The sequence below is a fragment of the Muntiacus reevesi genome, chromosome 5 (assembly GCF_963930625.1).
Source record: "Muntiacus reevesi chromosome 5, mMunRee1.1, whole genome shotgun sequence".
Classification (NCBI taxonomy): Eukaryota; Metazoa; Chordata; class Mammalia; order Artiodactyla; family Cervidae; genus Muntiacus; species Muntiacus reevesi.
Window position 1 is genome coordinate 33,122,876 of NC_089253.1, and position 21,228 is coordinate 33,144,103.

The 21,228-nt window shown below is 43.0% G+C and overlaps 1 protein-coding gene across 4 annotated transcripts in view; it reads left to right on the plus strand.

Moving 5' to 3' along the window:
- OPCML (opioid binding protein/cell adhesion molecule like) overlaps positions 1 to 21,228 on the plus strand; it is a 495,948-nt gene that overhangs the window by 262,424 nt on the left and 212,296 nt on the right. For all 4 annotated transcript variants that reach the window (XM_065936478.1, XM_065936480.1, XM_065936481.1 and 1 more), the window contains exon 2: positions 9,981 to 10,213. In XM_065936478.1, the coding sequence (XP_065792550.1) occupies positions 9,981 to 10,213 (233 nt within the window). The remainder of the gene's footprint in view (positions 1 to 9,980; positions 10,214 to 21,228) is intronic.

Sequence of the window (21,228 nt, forward strand, 5' to 3'; positions counted from 1 at the left end):
CAGGTGAATCTAGATCTTTGGTCATCTCCATGAGTGGGATCGGCGGTCTTCTTAGTGCTCTTCTCTTTTATCATTCTCCTAAGAGTGTAAGAATCTTGAGGGCAGGAACCTGTGATGGCTTTGGTTGTTAGTTTTATTTAATCCTTGCCTCTGCCTCCTCGGGAAACTAGGACAGGTATTGTCCCAGCACACCTGGGCACACACAGTGACTTGAAATCTGGAAAGAGACCAGCTCAGCCACCCATCACCTGGAACAGAGCTTTCTCCTGACAGTCCTCCCTTCACAGCTGTGGTCAGCCCTCAGGGCTGCACCTTCCTTACTGCAATAGGAGTCCTCCTCCTGTCTCCCTCCTCCCACAGCCCTGCCCATAGCCCCTCTTCTGTGGTTGTGAGTGATTTCCCTTTGTGAAGCCACCTTTCAATGCAATCACTCTTTTCATTTTCCTTCCTGCACTAGAGACTCTGCCCTCCTTTCCCCCCGGCCTTCCGGCAGAGCTTGTGGGGACGGGAAGTTCGCTTGCCGCTTCAGGACACAGAGAGCACTGTCTTGATGGACTCATCCATCATCGGTCACAGCCCAAAACCCTGCACACCATTATCCTGTGGCTGATTTACTGCTTCAGGTGACATCGTGTTCAGGAGAGCCCATTCCTTCCTTGGTTTTGTTTCGAAGACTCCATTTCCTCCAGGACACTCATCCTTGCATGCCTTCGCATATGTTTCCTACTTTTCTCTGCATAACATCCCTCCCCCACCTACACATGTACACACTTGCACACATAAGACATACACACCCTTTCTATGTATTAATGTGACTCCAAACTCCAGCTGCTGTGAGCAGAGCACCATCCTCCAACGAGGATGTCGTGTGTCTGGCAACCTTCAAAGTCATTGTCTTGCACTCTTGAAGTCCCTCTTTAAGCAACTCTGACCTTGTCCCATGCTTCTGTGGAAGCTCTCATATATATTCCCTGTCAGGCCCTAGCAGACCCTAGTAGCAAATATTAGCTCTAGCAGAGTTATAACTCTCTCTGAATTTTTTGAAGTTTCCCCTTATGTAACTTAGGATTCTTGTTGATGTTCTCGACTTGACTGGATTTGTAACTTAGGAAGCAACTGAGTAGTTAAAGCTTCCCAAGAGAAAGTTTTGTGCAATTAAGCATACCTTGAAACTAGTTTATTTATTTTGGGGGGGGGGGGGTTATTTTTTTTTATTTTATTTTTTAAATATTATTTTATTAGTTGGAGGCCAATCACTTCACAACATTTCAGTGGGTTTTGTCATACATTGACATGAATCAGCCATAGAGTTACACGTATTCCCCATCCCAATCCCCCCTCCCACCTCCCTCTCCACCCGACTCCTCAGGGTCCTCCCAGAAATACTATATTTTTTCTTCCCCTCTCCCTTCCTTTAAAACATTCATTTATTATTATTGACCCTTGAATTCTCTAAAACAAGATCACCTTCTTCCCATTTTTGATAGCATTATTAATATATTTTGATCCATGTAAGATTTTTAAATGAAATCCAATTAACTCTCAATTTAAAAAAAAGAGGCAATTGACAAAGCAAAACCCCAAAAAATGATATCATGAGTAAATTTAAAAATGAAATTCAAAGCAATATATTTTAGGTTTTAACATTCAATCCTTTTACCTTTTTCAGCATTTCTTGACGGCTTTCTGAAAGGTCATTCTTTAGCAAGGGACAGTGGTAGGCAGAGACAAGGTGACCAGGGATTCCCAGTGGTAATATTATTTAAAAAATCTTATGTACATAAAATCACAAAACTAGATATAAATGTCTTAGCCCTATACCCTTCTATGACTCAGAGATCTAAAGTTATAGATCAGGGGGCTTCTCTGGTGGTCCAGTGGTTAAGACCGTGCACTTCCAATGCAGGGGTTTCAGGTCCGATCCCTGATCGGGGAGTTAAAATCCCACATGCCATGTAGCCTGGCCAAAAGAAAAGAAAAGGAAAAATTAAAATTATAAATCATACATGTACATAAATAATTTAAAGTTTTCAGCATCAGTGGAGCTGATGATGCCTTATTAAAATTAATTTCCTTGTTGCCTGTGAATGTGGTGCCGATGTCTGTAAGGATATCTCTTGACTTCAGCCCATGAACCTTGATGACCAAGTTCTTCTCTACATAGATTCACTCCAACTTTGGGGACTCCTCATCACCCTGGTTTTGAGTCACTCTTCTTGGCAGGGACACCTTGCTGACACCAGGAGTCCACCTTATATGCTTCTATATAGCCCTAGACAATGGAAATGCTCACCGATGCCCCTGTACCAACAGATGCAAGTCCAAACACTGAAATCTAACTGTGATCAGACCACATCCACAACATGCATATGTGATATTTGTCTGGAGTATTGTAAAAATTAAAAGCAGTGAGTTAAAAAATACAAGTAGAGGACCTGTGGATCTTGTGTGTGTGCGTGCGTGTGTGTGTGTGTGTGTGTGTGTGAATGGCTCATAGAGAGCCATAAAAGCCACACATAAAAGTATTTCCAAGGACATCTACTTCACCTTATATGGATCCTTTTCTTTCTCTAGCTTTATTGAGATATAATTGACATATTGTTTTGTTGTTTAGTCGCTAAGTCATGTCCGACTCTCCGTGACCCCATCAGCTGTAGCCCACCAGGCTCCTCTATCCATGGGATTTCCCAGGCAAGCATACTGGAGTGGATTGCCATTTCCTTCTCCAGGGAATCTTCCTGACCCAGGGTCAAACTCATGTGTTCTGTATTGACAGGCAGATTCTTTACCACCGAGCCACAACAGAAGCCTAATTGACATATAACACTGTGTAAGTTTCAGGTGCAAGGATGTTGATTTGGTGCATTTAATTATTTCAAGATGATTACCTTTGTAGAATAAGCTGTCACCTCCATCCCATCACATAATTTGCATTTCTTTTTTGTGGTGAAAGCATTTAAGATCTACTCTCAAGGATGTAATACAATATCATTAGCTATAATCCAATGTGGGTTCTTTTTTATGTCAGCTTGAAAAACATTACCTTACATCTTTTAATCATTATAAATATGTGTGGATCACCTTCTAGCTTCCCAGTGGGCTGTGGGAGGTGTGATGATACAAAGTGAAGACCACTGAGATAGTTCTTACCAGGTGGTATTTACAGCCTAGCAAATAAGTACGTATATAATGAAATCTAGTGCTACAAATTCTATGGTGAAAAACATTGCATTACAAAGAGGAGGAAATTTAGAATGATATGTCTATATTAGAGATTAAACTCTATTTGCCACTGTCTACTCCTGAAGGCAGACAAGCACGCAACATAATTTAGGTATTATCCCAATAACTAGGCTGGAAATAAAAAGGCATTTTCTAGTTAACTTCAGTTTCTCAAAATGCCAATTGTCAATTCTCTGAATGCAGAATCTATAAAGTTATCTGTAAAGGAGAGACACCATTTGTTAGGCTGGTTTCCAAGACTCGTTCTCCAGCTATCCAGATTATCTAAATGTTCCACAGCTATCTGTGGGTATAAGTGAGATTTATTTTTAATCTGTGCATGTGACATTTATTTTTAATGTAGACTTGATTTTCAGAAAAGCGTCGTATTGCATTCGGATTTAAGATGATAAAAGCATCAATGTCTAGCAAACAGGCGCCGAGGGTTTCCCTGACCGCTTCGTCTCTCTCAAGGATGCTCCCCACCCCCCTGGCACCCTCCGTTCCTTGTCCTGCTTTTATTTTCACTGCTTGTCATTCTCTGAAGCTAAGATACCTATTTTCTTGGGTGTTTTTGTTGTAGGATCAAGGGTGTGACCTTTGTCTGCCTCCTTCTGGCATTTCAGCTCCTACAGTGTCTCCTGACACACCTTAGACACTCCTGAAATACCGTTGTGTGAATCATGGCCGTTTTTGGTTTTGTATCTTCAGAGGCGAAATATAAAAGTAAGAACAAAATAATGACCATATGGAAGCTGGCCAGTTTCACTTTTCAGGATGAGCTGGTTATCTGTCTTCTGTCTGGTTTCTTTAAGGCATGCTAAGCCTCTTCATTTGTGTCCAACTCTTTGGAACCCCATGGACTGTATGTAGCCTTCCAAGTTCCTCTGCCCATGGAATTTTTCAGGAGAAAATATTGGAGTGGGTTACCATTTCCTCCTCCAAGAGCCCCTCTTCCTGGTCCAGGGATCAAACCTGAGTCACCTGTGTCTCCTGCATTGCAGGCAGGTTCTTTACCTACGGAGCCATTAGGGAACCCCTTCTTTAATGCAGTGGTTCTCACAGGGGGGTTCCCAGATCAGAAGCTCTGACCTCATCTGGGAACTGGTTAGGAAGACAAATTCTCAGCCCACCTCCAACCCACTGCAAGGAAGCTCTTGGGAGTTGGATTTAGCAATCTGTGTCTTAAAATTCACTTTGCTATATAGCAGAAACCAACACAGCATTGTAAAACAACTGTACCCCAGTAAAAAATAATAATAAATAAATTTAAAATTTCAAACCAAATTAAAAATTAAAAAAAAAAAAACTCTCTAGGTAACTTTAATGCAAAACAAAGTTTGAAAACCACTGTCTTAAGTCATGGGCTTCCCCTAAAGGTAATTCCCACCTCTGACCCAAAACCAAACCAGGTGACTTAATGTGTGTGAGTCTGTCAGTTGTGTCTGACTCTTTGCAACCCCATGGACTGTAGCCCACCAGGCTCCTCTGTCCATGGACTTCTCCAGGCAAGAATACTGGAGTGGGTTGCCATTACCTCTTCCAGGGTACCTTAATCCCATGTTGCCTATTCAGCAGAGTTGGATGTAATGCTTTGCAAGCAAGACCCCTTTCCATCACTGTCTTTTAGGCGTTTCTTTACTTTTTCTGATTCTACTTTCCACTCCTCTTTTCATACATAGCTAGAGGTGCTTTATGGTTGTGAAAAACTCACTTCCAAATGTTCTTCCAGTTCTCCAGGACTGCTTTATCTCTTAAGAGAAAATTAATGAAGTACCATAAATTTGAAGAAAATGTTGGCTGACCTCATTATTTGGGTTCTTAAACCACACGCGCTTTTTTTTTTTTTTTTTTTTTTAGATTAAGGAGACAACCACAGCATGGAAGTACAGAACTCTCTGCCACGCGGGGGTCATCTACCCGAGGGGTATATGAGGCTTTCCATGGGCTGTGTGCAGGCTCTGAGAGTGTGTGCTGCCTGGAGGGTTGATTGAACTGACTTGTCTCAGAGTCAGCTCCTACCAGACCCTGCGGCGATACGAACTGATGCCACTCACGCCCCTACCTGCAGTTGTAGTTCTTATACAAGGAAGTATATCTAAAGCAGTGCATTTTCAAGATCTGAGATGTCCTACAATGGATCTGCCCGAGAAAGTGCCTGTGTTTGGATTGTAGTTTTGACTCTCCTTTCTGACTGCTCCCACTTAATTTTTTGTCCAGGAGAGAATGTTCCTTAACTTCCATTGTCACCTCCGCCACTCTTACCAATCTGTCATCAAGTGGAGCATCATTCTCAAAGGAGAGTCCCCGCAACATAAAGAAGACAAGTCCAGAAGGAAATGGCAGTTTTGTCTTTTTTTTCATCAGTAATGATTTCATGGCAAAACTGCTACCTTCTTCGTCTTAGAATTAGAATCTAGAGACATAGAGCTGCTTTCTGACAGAGGGCATGTGATTTGGCACATTAAAATAAACAGCATTTCAATTTTCCCCACCTTTCTCAGCATATTGGGTTAACCAAAGTGCTTCCAAGTAACAAAATAATACATCTTTAATAGCCATTTCATAAAGCCTAGTAAAATACTAGCAATATACTGTCCAGATATTGAGAAATTGAATGAATTTAATATTGGGTTACAAAGCCCTTTGCAAGTCAGGTATTTTCCAATTCATTGCTTTAAAAGAAATTGAAGGAGGAATTAATTGAATTGTCAGCTGTGAGATCATTAAAATAATTTTTGAAGCTATTTTAGTATGTGGTTTTGGGCATATATTTTGGAAGAGGTACAAAGAACTGAATGACACTGCTATACAATATTTTCATTTCCATCTTCTTGCTTATGTGAACTTGGTTTCTTTCAAAGCAAAATAGGAATAGAATTGACCCTGAGCTCTCACTCTAGTATAATGATATTTATTGATGATATAATAACCAGAAAAGCCTTCTCCATCCCATTAAAAGCTATATTTCCAGTAAAAGTGTACTTCTTATGTTTAATTATTACTTAACAACATGTACAGAATATTTATATCATTTTATCAATATTAGCCTTATAACAATAACTCATTCTAAAAGAAACTAGTATTATTCGGAACTTTACAGTCACAGAATGTGAAAAAAAATTAAATTTCAATCTCTACATTTTATATATATTGTTGCAAATAAATATGATAGCTGATCAATAAATGATTTTCAAGCATAAAATACTTTATCAGGATAAAATGCTGCAAATAAAATCCTGCAGAGAATATGTATAATAGATACACAAGTTCAAGTTTAAAAAACGAGCAATGCACATTTTATGACTGTTAGAAAAGAGCTTGTTCATGAATTTTGAAAGCAAACAATCATGAGTATCAAATCACTATGGTATTTAAATTTGTATAGAGATATATAGAAAGGAACATTATGACATTTTAATTTTAAAATGTGAATATTCTCCATAGACCAAAAATGCATCTTTTGCAACTATTACTTAAACTTTAAACATATTATGTCAGCTTAAAAATGGGCAAAGGATTACATAATTGACCAAAATAAAATCAAGTCTGTCATCTGCACTCTCTCCTGTGTATGTGGTCCCAGGGTCTGGGATACCATACCCTTCACTTTGCCTGGATTTACTGTCTGCTTCCAGGTTGGCCAATTCCTGAAGCTGTACAGTTGGAATTTAACCTTCAGGAATCATTCCAACAGGGGTTTGACCTTCATGAAAATACAGCTGTTATTAAGGGTTGGCACATTAATTCTTATTTGCAACTGAGAGTAAATGAAAGAGTTTGTTAGATTTTTTTTTTCCCACCAAGACATGCCTTTGAAAGTGAAGAGCAGAGAGCGCCAATTAGGGATTGAGTCTTCACAAGGGAAATGACAGTTACTGTAGAACAAAAATGCACAGAAGGGGAAGCTAGAATCCCAAGGATGCCGAGGAGACAATGTGACTTCAGTTTTTCTTTCTTTTTTTTTAAATTAATTTATTTTTTATTGATGTATAGTTGACTTACAATGTTGTTTTAGTTTTAGGTGTACAGTAAAGTGACAAGGTGTTTTATAGAACACACACACATATATATACATATGTATATATTCAGTTCAGTTCATTCGCTCAGTCGTGTCTGACTCTTTGTGACCCCATGAGCTGCAGCACGCCAGGCCTCCCTGTCCAACACCAACTCCTGGAGCCTGCCCAAACTCATGTCCATTGAGTCAGTGATGCCATCCAACCATCTCATCCTCTGTCGTCCCCTTCTCCTTCTGCCCTCAATCTTTCCCAACATCAGGATCTTTTCAAATGAGTCAGCTCTTCACATCAGGTGGCCAAAGTATTGGAGTTTCAGCTTCAGCATCAGTCCTTCCAATGAATATTCAGGACTGATTTCCTTTAGAAATGACTGGTTGGATCTCCTTGCAGTTCCAAGGGGCTCTCAAGAATCTTCTCCAACACCACAGTTCAATTCAAAATCACCAATTCTTCGGTGCTCAGCTTTCCTCACAGTCCAACTCTCATATCCATACATGACTACTGAAAAAACCATAACCTTGACTAGACAGACCTTTGTTGGCAAAGTAATGTCTCTGCTTTTTAATATGCTGTCTAGATTGGTCATAACTTTCCTTTCAAGGAGTAAGCGTCTTTTAATTTCATGGCTGCAGTCACCATCTGCAGTGATTTTGGAGCCCAAAACAATAAAGTCAGCCACTGTTTCCACTGTTTCCCCATCTATTTGCCATGAAGTGATGGGACCAGATGCCATGATCTTAGTTTTCTGAATGTTGAGCTTTACGCCAACTTTTTCACTCTCCTCTTTCACTTTCATCAAGAGGCTCTTTAGTTCCTCCTCACTTTCTGCCATAAGGGTGGTGTCATCTGCATATCTGAGGTTATTGATATTTCTCCCGGCAATCTTGATTCCAGCTTGTGCTTCTTCCAGCCCAGCGTTTCTCATGATGCACTCTGCATATAAGTTAATTAAGCAAGGTGACAATATATAGCCTTGACCTACTCCTTTTCCTATTTGGAACTAGTCTGTTGTTCCATGTATATATATCCTCACTTATATTCTTATATATTCTCACTTACATATTCTCTCACTTATATTCACATATATTCTTCTCATATATATATATACACACATATATAAATTCTTTTTTAGATTCTCTTCCCTTATAGGTTCTTACAAAATACTGAGTGGAGTTCACTGTACTATACAGTAGGCCCTTGTTGTTTACCTGTTTTATATATAGTAGTGTGTGTACATTAATAACAAACTCCTGATTTATCCCCCCTCTTGGCCTTTGGTAATCTTAAATTTGTTTTATGTGTCTGAGAGTCTGTTTCTGTTTTGTAAATAAGATCATTTGTATAATTTTTAAAAATTCCACATGTAAGTGATATCACATGGTATTTATCATTCTCTGACTTATTTCATTTAGTATGATAATCTCTAGGCCCATCCATGTTGCTGCAAATGGCAATACTTCATTTTGTTGCTTAATAGTGGTGATGACGGTGGTGGTGGTTCAGTCACTAAGTCACTAAATTGTGTCCAACTCTTATGACCCCGTGGACTGTAGCCCATCAGGCTCCTCAGTCCATGAGATTATCCCAGCAAGAATACTGGGGTTCCTCCTCCAGGGGAACTTTCTGACCCAGGGATCTAACCCACATCTCCTGTGTCTCCTTCATTGACAGGTGGATTCTTTACCACTGAGCCACCAGAGAAGCCCGGCTGAGTAGCATTCTATTTTATATATACCATATCTTTACGGACACTTACATTGCTTTCATGTCTCGGCTATTGTAAATAGTGCTTCTATGAATGTAGGGGTTCATGTATCTTTTCAAATTATGATTTTCTCCAGATATGTGTCCAGGAGGGGGATTGCAAGATCACATGGTAACTCAGTTCTCCATATAATTTATACTAGTTTACATTCCCACAAATAGTCACAGCCTCCAACTGTTGGGAAGAGTAGGTGAGCATGTGTGAGGTAGAGATCAGCTTCTTACCTTGGTGACCCTGGTGACGACCAGCTGAAGTCAAGTGTATTGTTCTCAGGGGTAGGCAGGGGCGTGTGGGAAGGAGGAGGAACTCTGCTTGGCCACTTTCTCCTCCCCTCTCCTGAAATCTGAAGAGATAGCCTTACTTCTACCTCCAGACTGTTGGCTTTCTACAGCGAATTTCAAGATCCGTGTTATAAATTGTACTTGCAGGGCTTGGGGCAGCTTCGGGTACAGGCAATGCCAGTGAATGGGGGTGGGTATGGAGGTGAATATGTCTCATTTTTGACTTAACAACAAGTGAAGCATTTGCCATATAGATTAGCTGTGATCTGTTTGAAATACTGATGCACTTTCTCTCCCCTCTGGCCCTGGGCCACTTTTCCCACAAGGTGGTAAATGCGCTCGAGAAATGTAAACTAATTTTCATATAAGCCTAAGGGGAAAAATAAGATAGAAAGCAAATATACAGCAAAGATATTCACATAATATGTTTCAAAATCAAATAGAAATGATTTTGTAGCATCAGGGCTTCAGGATGATTCAGGCCACTGTTGCCCTCTATTTAAGAAGTTTTATCAATAATTGATCTCTTTTAACACTGGGTTATGTTATTTCATTTACTCCTGGAACAACAACAGCTGCATTTATAATAGAATCTCTTAACACTCTCTCCCTCTTCTCCCTCCCCTCTCCTCTCCCCACTCTTTCCCTTTCCCCTTTCTTGCCCCCTCCCCTCCCCACCCTCGCTCACAGGTGTACCATAGATGATCGGGTCACCCGGGTGGCCTGGCTGAACCGCAGCACCATCCTCTATGCTGGGAATGACAAGTGGTCCATAGACCCTCGTGTGATCATCCTGGTGAACACGCCGACCCAGTACAGCATCATGATCCAGAACGTGGACGTGTACGACGAGGGCCCCTATACCTGCTCTGTGCAGACGGACAACCACCCCAAGACCTCCCGCGTCCACCTCATCGTGCAAGGTGAGTTGATTGGACGGGGTGCTGGCGTTCCCGTGAGCGATGCAGAGGGCACATGATCTCAGCCTGTGCTTCCACCTCCTGTAGGAAGACACAAAAAGCCATTCCTCTGCAGAATCCAGAGACTGAGTGTGTCCTTCCACTTGTGGGTGTCTTGACTAAGTGCTGAGGATCTTCACAGAGCTTCTCAGGTTTATCTCTGGTCCTTCTGTTCTCATTAATAGGTTGTTTGGTATTGTTGAGTTGGTTGAGCTTTCTGAGGTTTGGACAAGATATAGAAATATAATATATCGTATGTTACTTAGCACTCTGGAGTTAGGGCAAGATACTTTAGGAAATTGATTGTACTACGCTCTGTGCCTGTTATTTTTTAGAGGCTTAGTTCATGATAAAAGGTTAATAGTATTGATGTAAAATCATATGATGTATGGCTGTTCTTGCATAGCTGGTGGCTACATGTGATCTGGAAAGGGATTCTCAGTGTTGTTTGGCATTGTTGTGTCTGTGTACACCCTTTTAGCCCCACAGTGGAGCTGAGGTCAAGAGGGATATTAGTCAAAATGTCTCTAGGTCTACGTTGGAAGTAAATTTATATAATTAAAAGGGGGCTCCCTAACTTCGTCTCCTGTTCTCCTTAAAAAATCAGAATTAATATAACCCATGCATAGTACTTCAGAGTTCTCCATTTGGATTTTACTTTGTGGGAGAAAAATGGGGTTAAAAAATATCAGAATCTCAGATATCAACTATTAAGTATTAAAAATTAAAAACTCACATGGAGAGCAACCATAAGCTTTGGGGAAGCATCATAAGGCAGCCCTACAGATGACCTTATGATGAGCTATCCCCTGCTAACACCCCCGTGACTGTGCAAAGCAATTTCTATCAGGTATCTATTCATGGTGCCAAAGAGGTACTGAGCAGACCAGCCCTCAGCCCCCAGTGACACAGTCTTCCTCCACCAATGGGTGGGGTCTTCTCAGTGTCTCCTACTCCAGCGTCTTGGAACCATGCATTGAGCTCAGAAGGAAGAACATGTGTAACTTAGCATCAGTAAGTGCCTTTAATCAGATTCCATCAGCTTAATGGATTTTTTTCAGGTTGTGATTTGTGTGTGGCATTCTTGCTTAGCTAGTATGTATTCCCTCATCCCTGCCTTTCTAAAATATATAATTTTGCTCATTTTGGTTGGCTTCATGGGGAGTTTGAATACCGAGTAGTCTTTTCATGCTTCAGACATGTATAAAATTTCAAGGGGACCATTCTTTTCCTTTGGCTGGGGATCTCTGCTAGCAGCAGAGAAGGCAATGGCACCCCACTCCAGTACTCTTGCCTGGAAAATCGCATGGATGGAGGAGCCTGGTAGGCTGCAGTCCATGGGGTTGTCAAGAGTCAGACACGATTGAGCGACTTCACTTTCACTTTTCACTTTTCATGCATTAGAGAAGGAAATGGCAGCCCACTCCAGTGTTCTTGCCTGGAGAATCCCAGGGAGGGGGCAGCCTGGTGGGCTGCCGTTTATGGGATTGCACAGAGTCGGACACGACTGAAGCGACTTAGCAACAGCAGCAGCTTTGCTAGTGGGCCATCCGGGCTCTGACTCCACAGGCCTTGGTAGTGACCTGAGCTTGGCTGGGGCTCTGTCTGCTGCAGACCCTGCTCCCAGCAGGCCCTGGGACTGATGTAGCACTTGAAGCTTTGCCTCCATTCAGCCTCCAAGCCCTTCTCTGATCCACACGCCCCCACACTCCCACATCTGATGCCACACAAGGACACCTATGCTCCCTGTTGTGTCTCTTCTCCATCCATATCCCACCAGCGGGATGGCTTGGGAGGATCATGTCTTGGGAGGTACAAGACAGCCTGCCATCTGGAGATAAAGGCAAGTGCCATGTCTGATGCTTCTCCTCTGGTGAGGCCCTCCCCAGGATCAGTCATCTGAGATGAGTGGGGATATCTGCAGAAAACAAGGAAGCGTGAACTCTCACCACCCGCCTGCCACCTGGGCTTGGTTCCAGAGCAGCTGAAATTCTCAGTCTAGGAAGTGATGCCTCCGTGGCACCTCCATGGCCTTGACAGCAAAGTTATCTTCAAATTCAGGAAACTCGGCGCTGAAAGAAAAAAGAACTGTCAGGCACTGTATGGCAACAGTCTCAAACAGAACAAGACTCTCGCTTTTCAGGAAAGAAGACAGATTGTGCAGGCATGTCAAAGTCAACACAGGCTGTAAAGGGCGCATGGCTCAGAGCTGCAGCGATAATACTGCATAAGAAGCTTGGAAGTCGTTCCTGGGGCTGGATGTGGAAGCCAGTGGGGTCTCCCCATGGGCCCCAGAGCTCTGGGTCAGAAAGAGTCTGGGAAGAAGCAGGGAGCCGAGCAATAGAGTCCTTCATCCCAGGGGGCCCTTTCTCAAGTCTCTATAATTCAAGCCAAGCGACTTCTGTAGCCCCTGTGACATTCAACTCAGAAATCAGAAGGGCAGAGGACGAAGGGAAATGCCTCCTCTCAGAAGTCTTAGCAGACTGGGTTTCACATTCATGGAGAGGCTAAATGAAGGTACCTAGGGAGCTGCCTCCTCCTCCGTCCTGATGGACAATGGCTGACTTGTCTTCATTTGGGGACCACTGAGTTTCCAGCAGGTGGAAGTAGAGACCCCATGACTGTATTAGAAGGAAGCCCAGGAGTCTCTCCCTTCCCAGCAGCGGTCGGCTTTCGTCCAACCTATAGATTAATTTTTCAGACTTAGTGTTAGTTCAGGTTAGATAAAGATAATGAAAGTTTCCTAATCCTCTTAAAGAAGATTTATCTGACCGAGTAGAAAGCTTTTGGAATACAATAAGGTATGTATAAAACTGAGGCCTAATCTTGCCTTTAATTTCCAACTGCTGATGGGTATTGATTTTGCAATGAGAAAAACTGAGAAATTTCCGAGCTGCAACTTGTCCATGTATATATGGTGTTTATTTATCTCCTGTCCATTTGAGAGTGTTAGAATCTCATCACGTCTAGCAGACAAGTGCCATGAGCCAAAGGGCAATCCCGTGGGCTCTGGGCTTTGTTGTTCCCTTCCTCCTGCAAAGTGGAGTAACTGAGAGATGCTGTATCACTAAACTCGAAGTCTGTCTGTCCCTGTTTTATAAGATGGCCTCTCCACATATCGGATGGGATTGATTCCCAAGTCCTTCTCTTTAAGGCAAGAAGCTGCATTCATTATAAGAGTATCACTGGTCCCTGAGATACATCTTGACCACCTGAAAGGTGGTCCTTGAAGGATAACTTCAAGGCACCATGTGATGGTGTGTGACAGCGTAGTTTAGACTGTGTACTTGGTGTATGATGCTCAGTCTGAGATTGTGTACCCAGGCATTAAGGGAATTCAGAACACTGGGCTCAGACTAGCCAGTGTGGGAAAACCAATCCGGCAGCCCTGTGTGGGATGGGGTGAGGGATGCTCCTCCTGTGATGAGGAGTTGAGGGGCACGGAGATGAGCAGGAGGTCAGGCTGATCACTCAAGCTGTGAGAACAGCAGGCTGTGGGTCTCCCTGGAGGAATGGAGAAGGTTCCTTCAGGAGACACCATCCAAGGGAAATTGAGAGGGTAAAACCCAAGGCCTTGAAAGAGGAAGAATTAAAATGATATCACCTCCCTTTTTGAGTCTGGGGAAATGTTAGATGATCTTGCTAGTAACTGTGCAGTTAGGATCCTCAGCCACTGGGAAAGGAAGGTGTTAGGGTTGTGAGCTATAGGAATAAAGAAAACACAGATCTTACACAGGAGTTACAGAACTAAGAAACAGGTATAATGCAAGACAAGAAGGGTATGTTTGAGATTCATCATGAATTTACTAGCATGAGAGTAGGTATGCTTTGTGAGATTACCCCTTTCTACTAGAGAACAGCGGGACTTCCCAGATGGCTCAATGATAAAGAATCTGCCTGCCCGTGCAGGAGACTCAGGAGAAGCAGGTTCAATCCCTCGGTCGGGAAGGTCCCCTGGAGGAGGAAATAGCAACCCACTCCAATATTCTTGCTGGGAAAATCCCATGGACAGCAGAGCCTGGTGGCTGAAGTACGTAGTGTTGCAAAGAGTCAGACATGCCTGAGAGACTGAGCGGGTAGACAGCCGGTGTGCGCACTGAGGCATTCTAGGCTTTCAGCAAATGCTTGTAAAATGGACAAAGGACAGACTGATACAGCAGATGAAATGGCAAAAGAAGGCAGTGATCCTGAAGTCCCTTCAAGCAGATAGGGGCAGGCAGGGAATAGGCAGGCTGTCCAGATGACTCAGAGTGGACAGTGATTGGAAAGAGGTCCTTGGAGGGATGAGGTCATCAATGTGACAAGCCAAGAGATGTGTTCTAACAAGGATCAGATGAGTTCTGTGAGCTTACTTAGTCCTTTACAATATGGTCACAATCTTTGCCTCATTTGACCCTCACAACAAGCCCTGGGAGACATCAGGGCAGCGACTGTTGTCTCCGTTTTGCAAATTAGATCACTGCAGCTTATGAAGTTTAAGGGACCAGCCAGGGTCCCCTGTGAGTCAGCGGCGGAGCAGGTCTGAACCTCGACCACGTAACTCCACAATCAGTGTCTCTCCAGCACCTGCCACTCCCTCCACTGGCAACCACATCTAAAGTGATTTCTCTAACCGAGATCCATGGGGATTTACTGGCTCTCCTTTCTTTTTCCCTCTTTTTCCTGCTACTGATGAACAGAAATTGGGGACAGAGCTCAAAAAAATAATGAGCGGGAAGGAGCAGGAGTGGGATGCTGGAGCCATAAAAGATGGAGAGGCTGAAAGAGAGACAAAGAAAATGATAATTAATCTACCAGTAGCTCATTCCTTGAGGGATATATGTTCTAAATGTTACCTCTTTACCCTGTGTAAGTACTGAGAATGCTGGCCCCTTAGAGGATCCAGAATCCAAGTGTCCTTCTGACTGTAACAAACTCTTCTGCATCCTTGTCTGTGTGGACATCCTCCTGTTGCAGTTTCTGTCACTGCCAGGGATCCATAGATGGAAAATCTGGTGCATCTTTGCTCCTTGGATGTTGGTATCTCTGTCTGCTCTCCTGGCTAGTTCAAAAATCTGTTGACTGCCAGACACTTGCTTTCATGGATCAAACTCCTTTTGCTAAACCCAATTTTAGGCAAAGGGCTAGAAATGATGAATTGTGTTAACAAGTCTGTGCAGTTTCTATATCTGCAAAGACTCTGGGGCTTTGAGCCTGGAGTCAATTCAGGTGAGACTGGGTGGTACCCAAGTTTACTTCAGCAGGGAGAAAAGTCTGAATCTCTACCCAGTCCAGTCCTATGTTCCGCTGGGTGTCAGACAGTCCCTGCACAGGGCACATGGGTGTAAACTGATCTCAGCTGATCCTCGTAGCCTCCCTGCAGAATTCACACCATACTCACATCTCACAGATAAGGAAACCACGGCTCAGAAAGAGTAAAAACTTTCCCAAAGATGATGGAGCTACTAAATGCTCTCAGTTCCCTCTACTAGGCTTGTCTTTAGGTAAAAGCTCTCAAAATACACACAGTGAATGCCCTCTGCATACATGATCTCTTTTGATTATCCTTCACTGAAGCCTCTGGAGACCAAACAGGAAGTCTCCACATTCCAAGAAAAAAACCCGAGATTCAGAGTTGATTTGTCCTAGTTATACTGGCTAGCCAGTGTCAAAGCTGCCCAAATGCCAGGAGTTGTTTTTTTGTTTTGTTTTGTTTTTATTGAAGTAGATTTGATTTACAATGTTGTGTTAGATTCAGGGGTACAGTGAAGTGGTTTATGTATGTTTATACATATATGTGTACATATATATATGTGTGTGTGTACATATATATATATCTTACATACATATATATGTTTAGGTTATATTTATATCTTGTAGATTATTTCCCTTATGGGAGTGAAGTAGCTCACTCTACTGACTGTCTGACTGTCTGACTCTGCGACCCCGTGGACTGTAGCCTACCAGGTTCCTCCCTCCATGGGATACTCCAGGCAAGAATACTAGAGTGGGTTGCCTTTTCCTTCTCCAGGGGATCTTCCCGACCCAGGGATCAAACCCAGGTCTCCCGCATTGCAGGCAGATGCTTTGACCTCTGAGCCACCAGGGAAGCCCATTTCCCTTATAGGTTATTAAAAATATTGTGTATAGTTGCCTGTGCTGTAAAATAGGTCCTTACTGATTATATATTTTATAGACAGTACTATGTATATGTTAATACTCCTTCCTTTCCCCTTTGGTAACCATAGTTTGTTTTCTATGTCTGTGGGTCTATTTCCACTCTGTATATAAGTTCACTTGTATCATTTTTTTAAGATTCCACATATAAGAGATATATGATACTTGTCTCTGTCTTACTTAGTATGGAGAATTTCTAGGTCCATCCCTGTTGCTGCAAATTGCATTATTTCATTCTTTTTATGACTGAGCGATATTCTGTTGTATATCTGTAGCACATCTTTATCCATCCATCTGCTGATGGACATTTAGGTTGCTTCCATGTCTTGGCTATTGTGAACAGTGCTGCGATGAGGGAATTTTAATTCTAGACTAAGTGTTGAGTTCACATGCCAGATTGCTAACTCATAGCTAAGTAGCTGCTGCTGCTAAGTAGCTTCAGTCATGTCTGACTCTGTGCGACCCCATAGACGGCAACCCACCAGGCTCCCCCGTCCCTGGGATACTCTAGGCAAGAACACTGGAGTGGGTTGCCATTTCCTTCTCCAAGGCATGAAAGTGAAAAGTGAAAGTGAAGTTGCTCAGTCATGTCCAACTCTTAGCAACCCCATGGACCACAGCCCACCAGGCTCCTCTGTCCATGGGATCTTCCAGGCAAGAGTACTGGAGTGGGGTGCCATTGCCTTCTCCGTAGCTAAGTAGAAGGGCAGGTAAATGTCACTTTTTGTGAGAAAGATACAGAAGTTCTGAGGTGGTACCGAAAAGGGTGGCTCCTCAAGAGACCACTGTGGGGTGGAGTGGCCCTGGCTGAGGTTGGTCGTGGTGGATGGGGGTCGGGCACCTGGTGGACCATCTCCAACAAGTGAGCGGGGCACACCTGCCCATGGCTGCCTACTTTCTGCCAGGGCCTACCTATTTCCAACTCTTCCTCTGTTACTCACCTCTTTTTCTCCTTTATTTTCCCCTTTTGCCCAAATATTCTTTAAATAGTCATTTAAATTAACATGCATAATTGTGGGCCTAAAGAAAAGCGGGCAGTCAACCTGAAATCCATTTAATTTATTCGGCGTGTATTTTAAATTATAATCACACTTTGCTCTTTATAGAGGCAGAGTGGGAATGTGGGAAAGAACAAGACCAGGCATCAAAAAAACTCCCTCCCCAGCCCGCACTCTGCTCCTCTGTGTCCCTGGAATGTTCCCTTCCTGCTTCTTATCCCAGGTGAAGAAGACAAGTGAATGTAAATGATTTCCTCCAGGTATACACAGGCACACCTAAACCTTATTCCTTTGTGTGTGTGTGTGTTAACAGATATATATGAAGGACATTCTTTCTTTCCTGCTTCACCTGTTATTTGTAAACCCCAAAACTCACATCAAATGTTGAATATATGCTCAGATTCCTAATTTCAGGGTTGGGTACACCAAGAAAGCAATTACAACTTAGAAGAATCAGGACTGAAATCGGGGCCTGCAGCAGGCCCTCTGACCCCAGCAGACGGAGGCACTTCACGAGTTGTCATTCACAAGGAGGGTGTCCCATCAGGTGCCTCCAGCCCAACCTCAGGGCCGGAATGAGACTCACACTCACAGCCTCTGCACAGACTCACAGAGTCTGTCCCAGACTCACACTTACTGTCTCTTCCCTCACGTTGTGTTATGCAGACATCTGTTGGAATTAGACACATCTTATAGCTGAAATAGAATCAGTGGTCCTCTCCACTGAATCTTCTACATTATCACATCTTTCCTGACATCATGTGTAGTTGCTGACAACACAGTACAAGACGGTAAAAAAAAAAAAACAGAAACAGATTTCTCATTTTATCAAGTCTGTAATTCCCCTGTTGTGAGGAGGAATATGGGACTATGTTCAGCTCTGCTTAGAACCTAAAATGATAACACATACACAGTTTTTCAGGTTTCATAATTGCTTCTTTTGTGGCTCATGGAATTCCAGCCTCCTCTCCGTGAAATTTGCAGGTCCAGCCTCCTGCTAGCCTGGGTCTGGAGACTATATGTTCAGTTCCACCAGTAACACTCATGACCTTTATATTATAGGAGCAAGAAGAGCTAGGATTTCCCAAGTGGAATAAGACCAAGGCAGAGTCTGATGCTGGATGAACACAAGTCAGGGCGGGAGATAGCTGAGCCTGTCTGCCAGAAGGGCAACAGTTCCACGTGGGAGCCCTGGCTTCACTTGGGTCCATCCAAGTGTGTGAGCTGGTTTGGAGCAGAGCGCAGAGACTCTGTGATCAAAGATGGTGCTGCCAGTCCTGGCACGTGGTCTGGGGACACATGCAGGAGCCAGGAAGAGAAGTGGCAGGGTCTGGAGCTGCCATTTGCTTATTTGCAGTGAAACTGAACAAACAGAATATCATGAAGTCTGCCCTCAGACTGATCACCAATACGGAGATGTTCAAGAAAATGAAAATGCCCGTTATGTTCTCGTTAATTTGCATGGTGATCTCAGCTGATGTCACTAGCTCACGAAAATATGAAGAGATCTTTCCTATTGCTGTCAGCAGGGGAAGCAGTGGCACTTTAGAAGAAGGGAAAATTGGTAAATATTCATCAATTCTCATCATAGTTGAAAGTTCACCAGGACCCTCCTATGGTCAGGATCCCACCTAAGGTTTCAGACTTCACGACCACAGGGTTAGTCAGTCATAGCCTAGCAAGAGAGTCATCTGTGAATTTCCAATGGCAATATTTTCCTATGCACAGCATGTGGACACATATTTGAAGACTCTGACTTGTAACCGCAAGCCTAGTTCTGAGCCCCTCATTACCAAGTTTTACCTGAAATACAGTGTCTGAGCAACAGACACTGCACTTTTTCCTGCTTTGGCTTCTCATCAAGGTAGCAAAAAGCCTTTGACTGTTTTCTCTCTAATCATTCTCTTCATTCATCATTCCCCTTTATAGGTTCAGAAACTGAAGGACAATAGAAACAAAATAAAACAATCACGGGAAAAGCAGTCACAGATATGCCTTTGAATAATTAGAAACCATGGCCGTCAGGTCTGTGTACCAAGCATGACAGTCACTTCACAGACAGGATCCAATTCTGTTTCCCACTTAGCCCAAGCAGGGGGATGCGTTTTCCTAATTTTTTGAATGAGGAAACTGAGGCTCAGAGATCTGAGAGTCAGGAGCTGAGAAGAGCTGTGATGTGAGCTCTGCTTCATTTGTAGTGAAACCAGCACCTAACCTCTATGTGTAACCTCCTCTGGGTTCCCTCCCTTTTAAATACGTCTCAGACCAGACTGACTCACTTGTTCATTTGCAAGGCACATGCTTATTTGCCAGGTTATCTTGACTTACAGAATCTCAGTCTAATATCTCTGCTGTCAGGATCTATCCTCCTTAGATCCCTCTCTCTTCTCCTACCTTATGAATTTTAGTGATTATGACTTCTTCCTTGGAGTTAATATCATTGTCACTGAAATCTACATTTCTATTTCTTAATTTCTTCCCTAGTTCTAGCCTCTTATTTCTGATTCTTTCCTGAACTCTCCAAGGTAGGTACCCCCTAGGTATCTTCATGTGCCCCACCCTGAACTTCTCTTCTTCACTCTAAAACCTCTTCTTCCTCTTTTAATTCACATTGTCATTCACCAATACACCATCCTTGTATAAAACCTTGGCTTCAGTGCTGACTTTCTGTCTTGATTCTCCATCAAAACAGATGTCATGTCCAATAAAGTCATTCTCCTCCTTCGTGTTCATTCCCACAACCACAGCCACCAAAGTGCGGCATCTTACCCTCCAGTGACTTTTCACTGTCACGTCCTAATTGCTACCCCGCCCTCTTTATAATTCATTTTAACACCGTTGTCTAAATATTCCTGGTGCGCACGTCTGATCGTGTCACTTCCCCCTGCTAGCAATTTTAATGACTCCCTATTGACAATGCAATCAAGTCAAAACCTCTTACATCACTTTTCCAAGTGCTAAACAATTCAGGGGCAGACCTCCTTCCTGTCGTACTTTCTATTTTTCTGTTTTTATATCCTACACACAGCTTAGCGAAACTTGTCCTTGTTAAACCTCCGCCCCTAATGTCCTGCATTCGTTTTCATTTCTCAAACAACCTGTCTGTCTCGAATGCTCTTTTCTCTCAATGTCTAAGTTCCCCAGACCCTGTAGAGAAGGATTATCCAATGAACCTTTCTGTGCTGATGAAAATGTCCTGCACTGGCCAGCATGGCCGCTATTAGCCACTTTGAGAACAGAGGGCTGTTGAGAACTTGAGATGTGGCTAGTGAATTTTCAGCATTATTTCACATTAAAAAACTTAATTAAAAATAGTCATACATGTTAGTGGCTGTCATATTGAACAGTGCAGTTTTAGAGTTGCTAAGTCCCCAAAGCGAAAGGCTCTCTCTGGAATTCCAAACCTTACCTGCGCTTGCCTATGCTCCCTGAAACTTCCCATTTCCTATTTCAGCTACTGGTGGGCCTAACTCTTTTCCTCTCCTAGATTTTTCCTTGAAAGCAAGAGCCAGAGTTAGCCCTCTAATTTTTGATATAGTCAAAACTTAGGGATTGCAATCTGTATCAGCAGGACCGTATAGAAAACTCTTCAACAAATTTATATTGTGTTAGGAATCCATGAAAATAGGGCATCCTAGGTGATTAACTGGTAAAGAATTCACCTGCAATGCAGGAGACACAGGTTCAATTCCTCGGTTGGGAAGATCCCCTGGAGGAGGGCATGGCAACGCACTCCAGTATTTGTGCCTGGAGAATCCCATGGACAGAGGAGCCTGGCGGGCTGCAGTCCTTGGGGTCGCAAAGAGTTGGACAAAACTGAGTGAC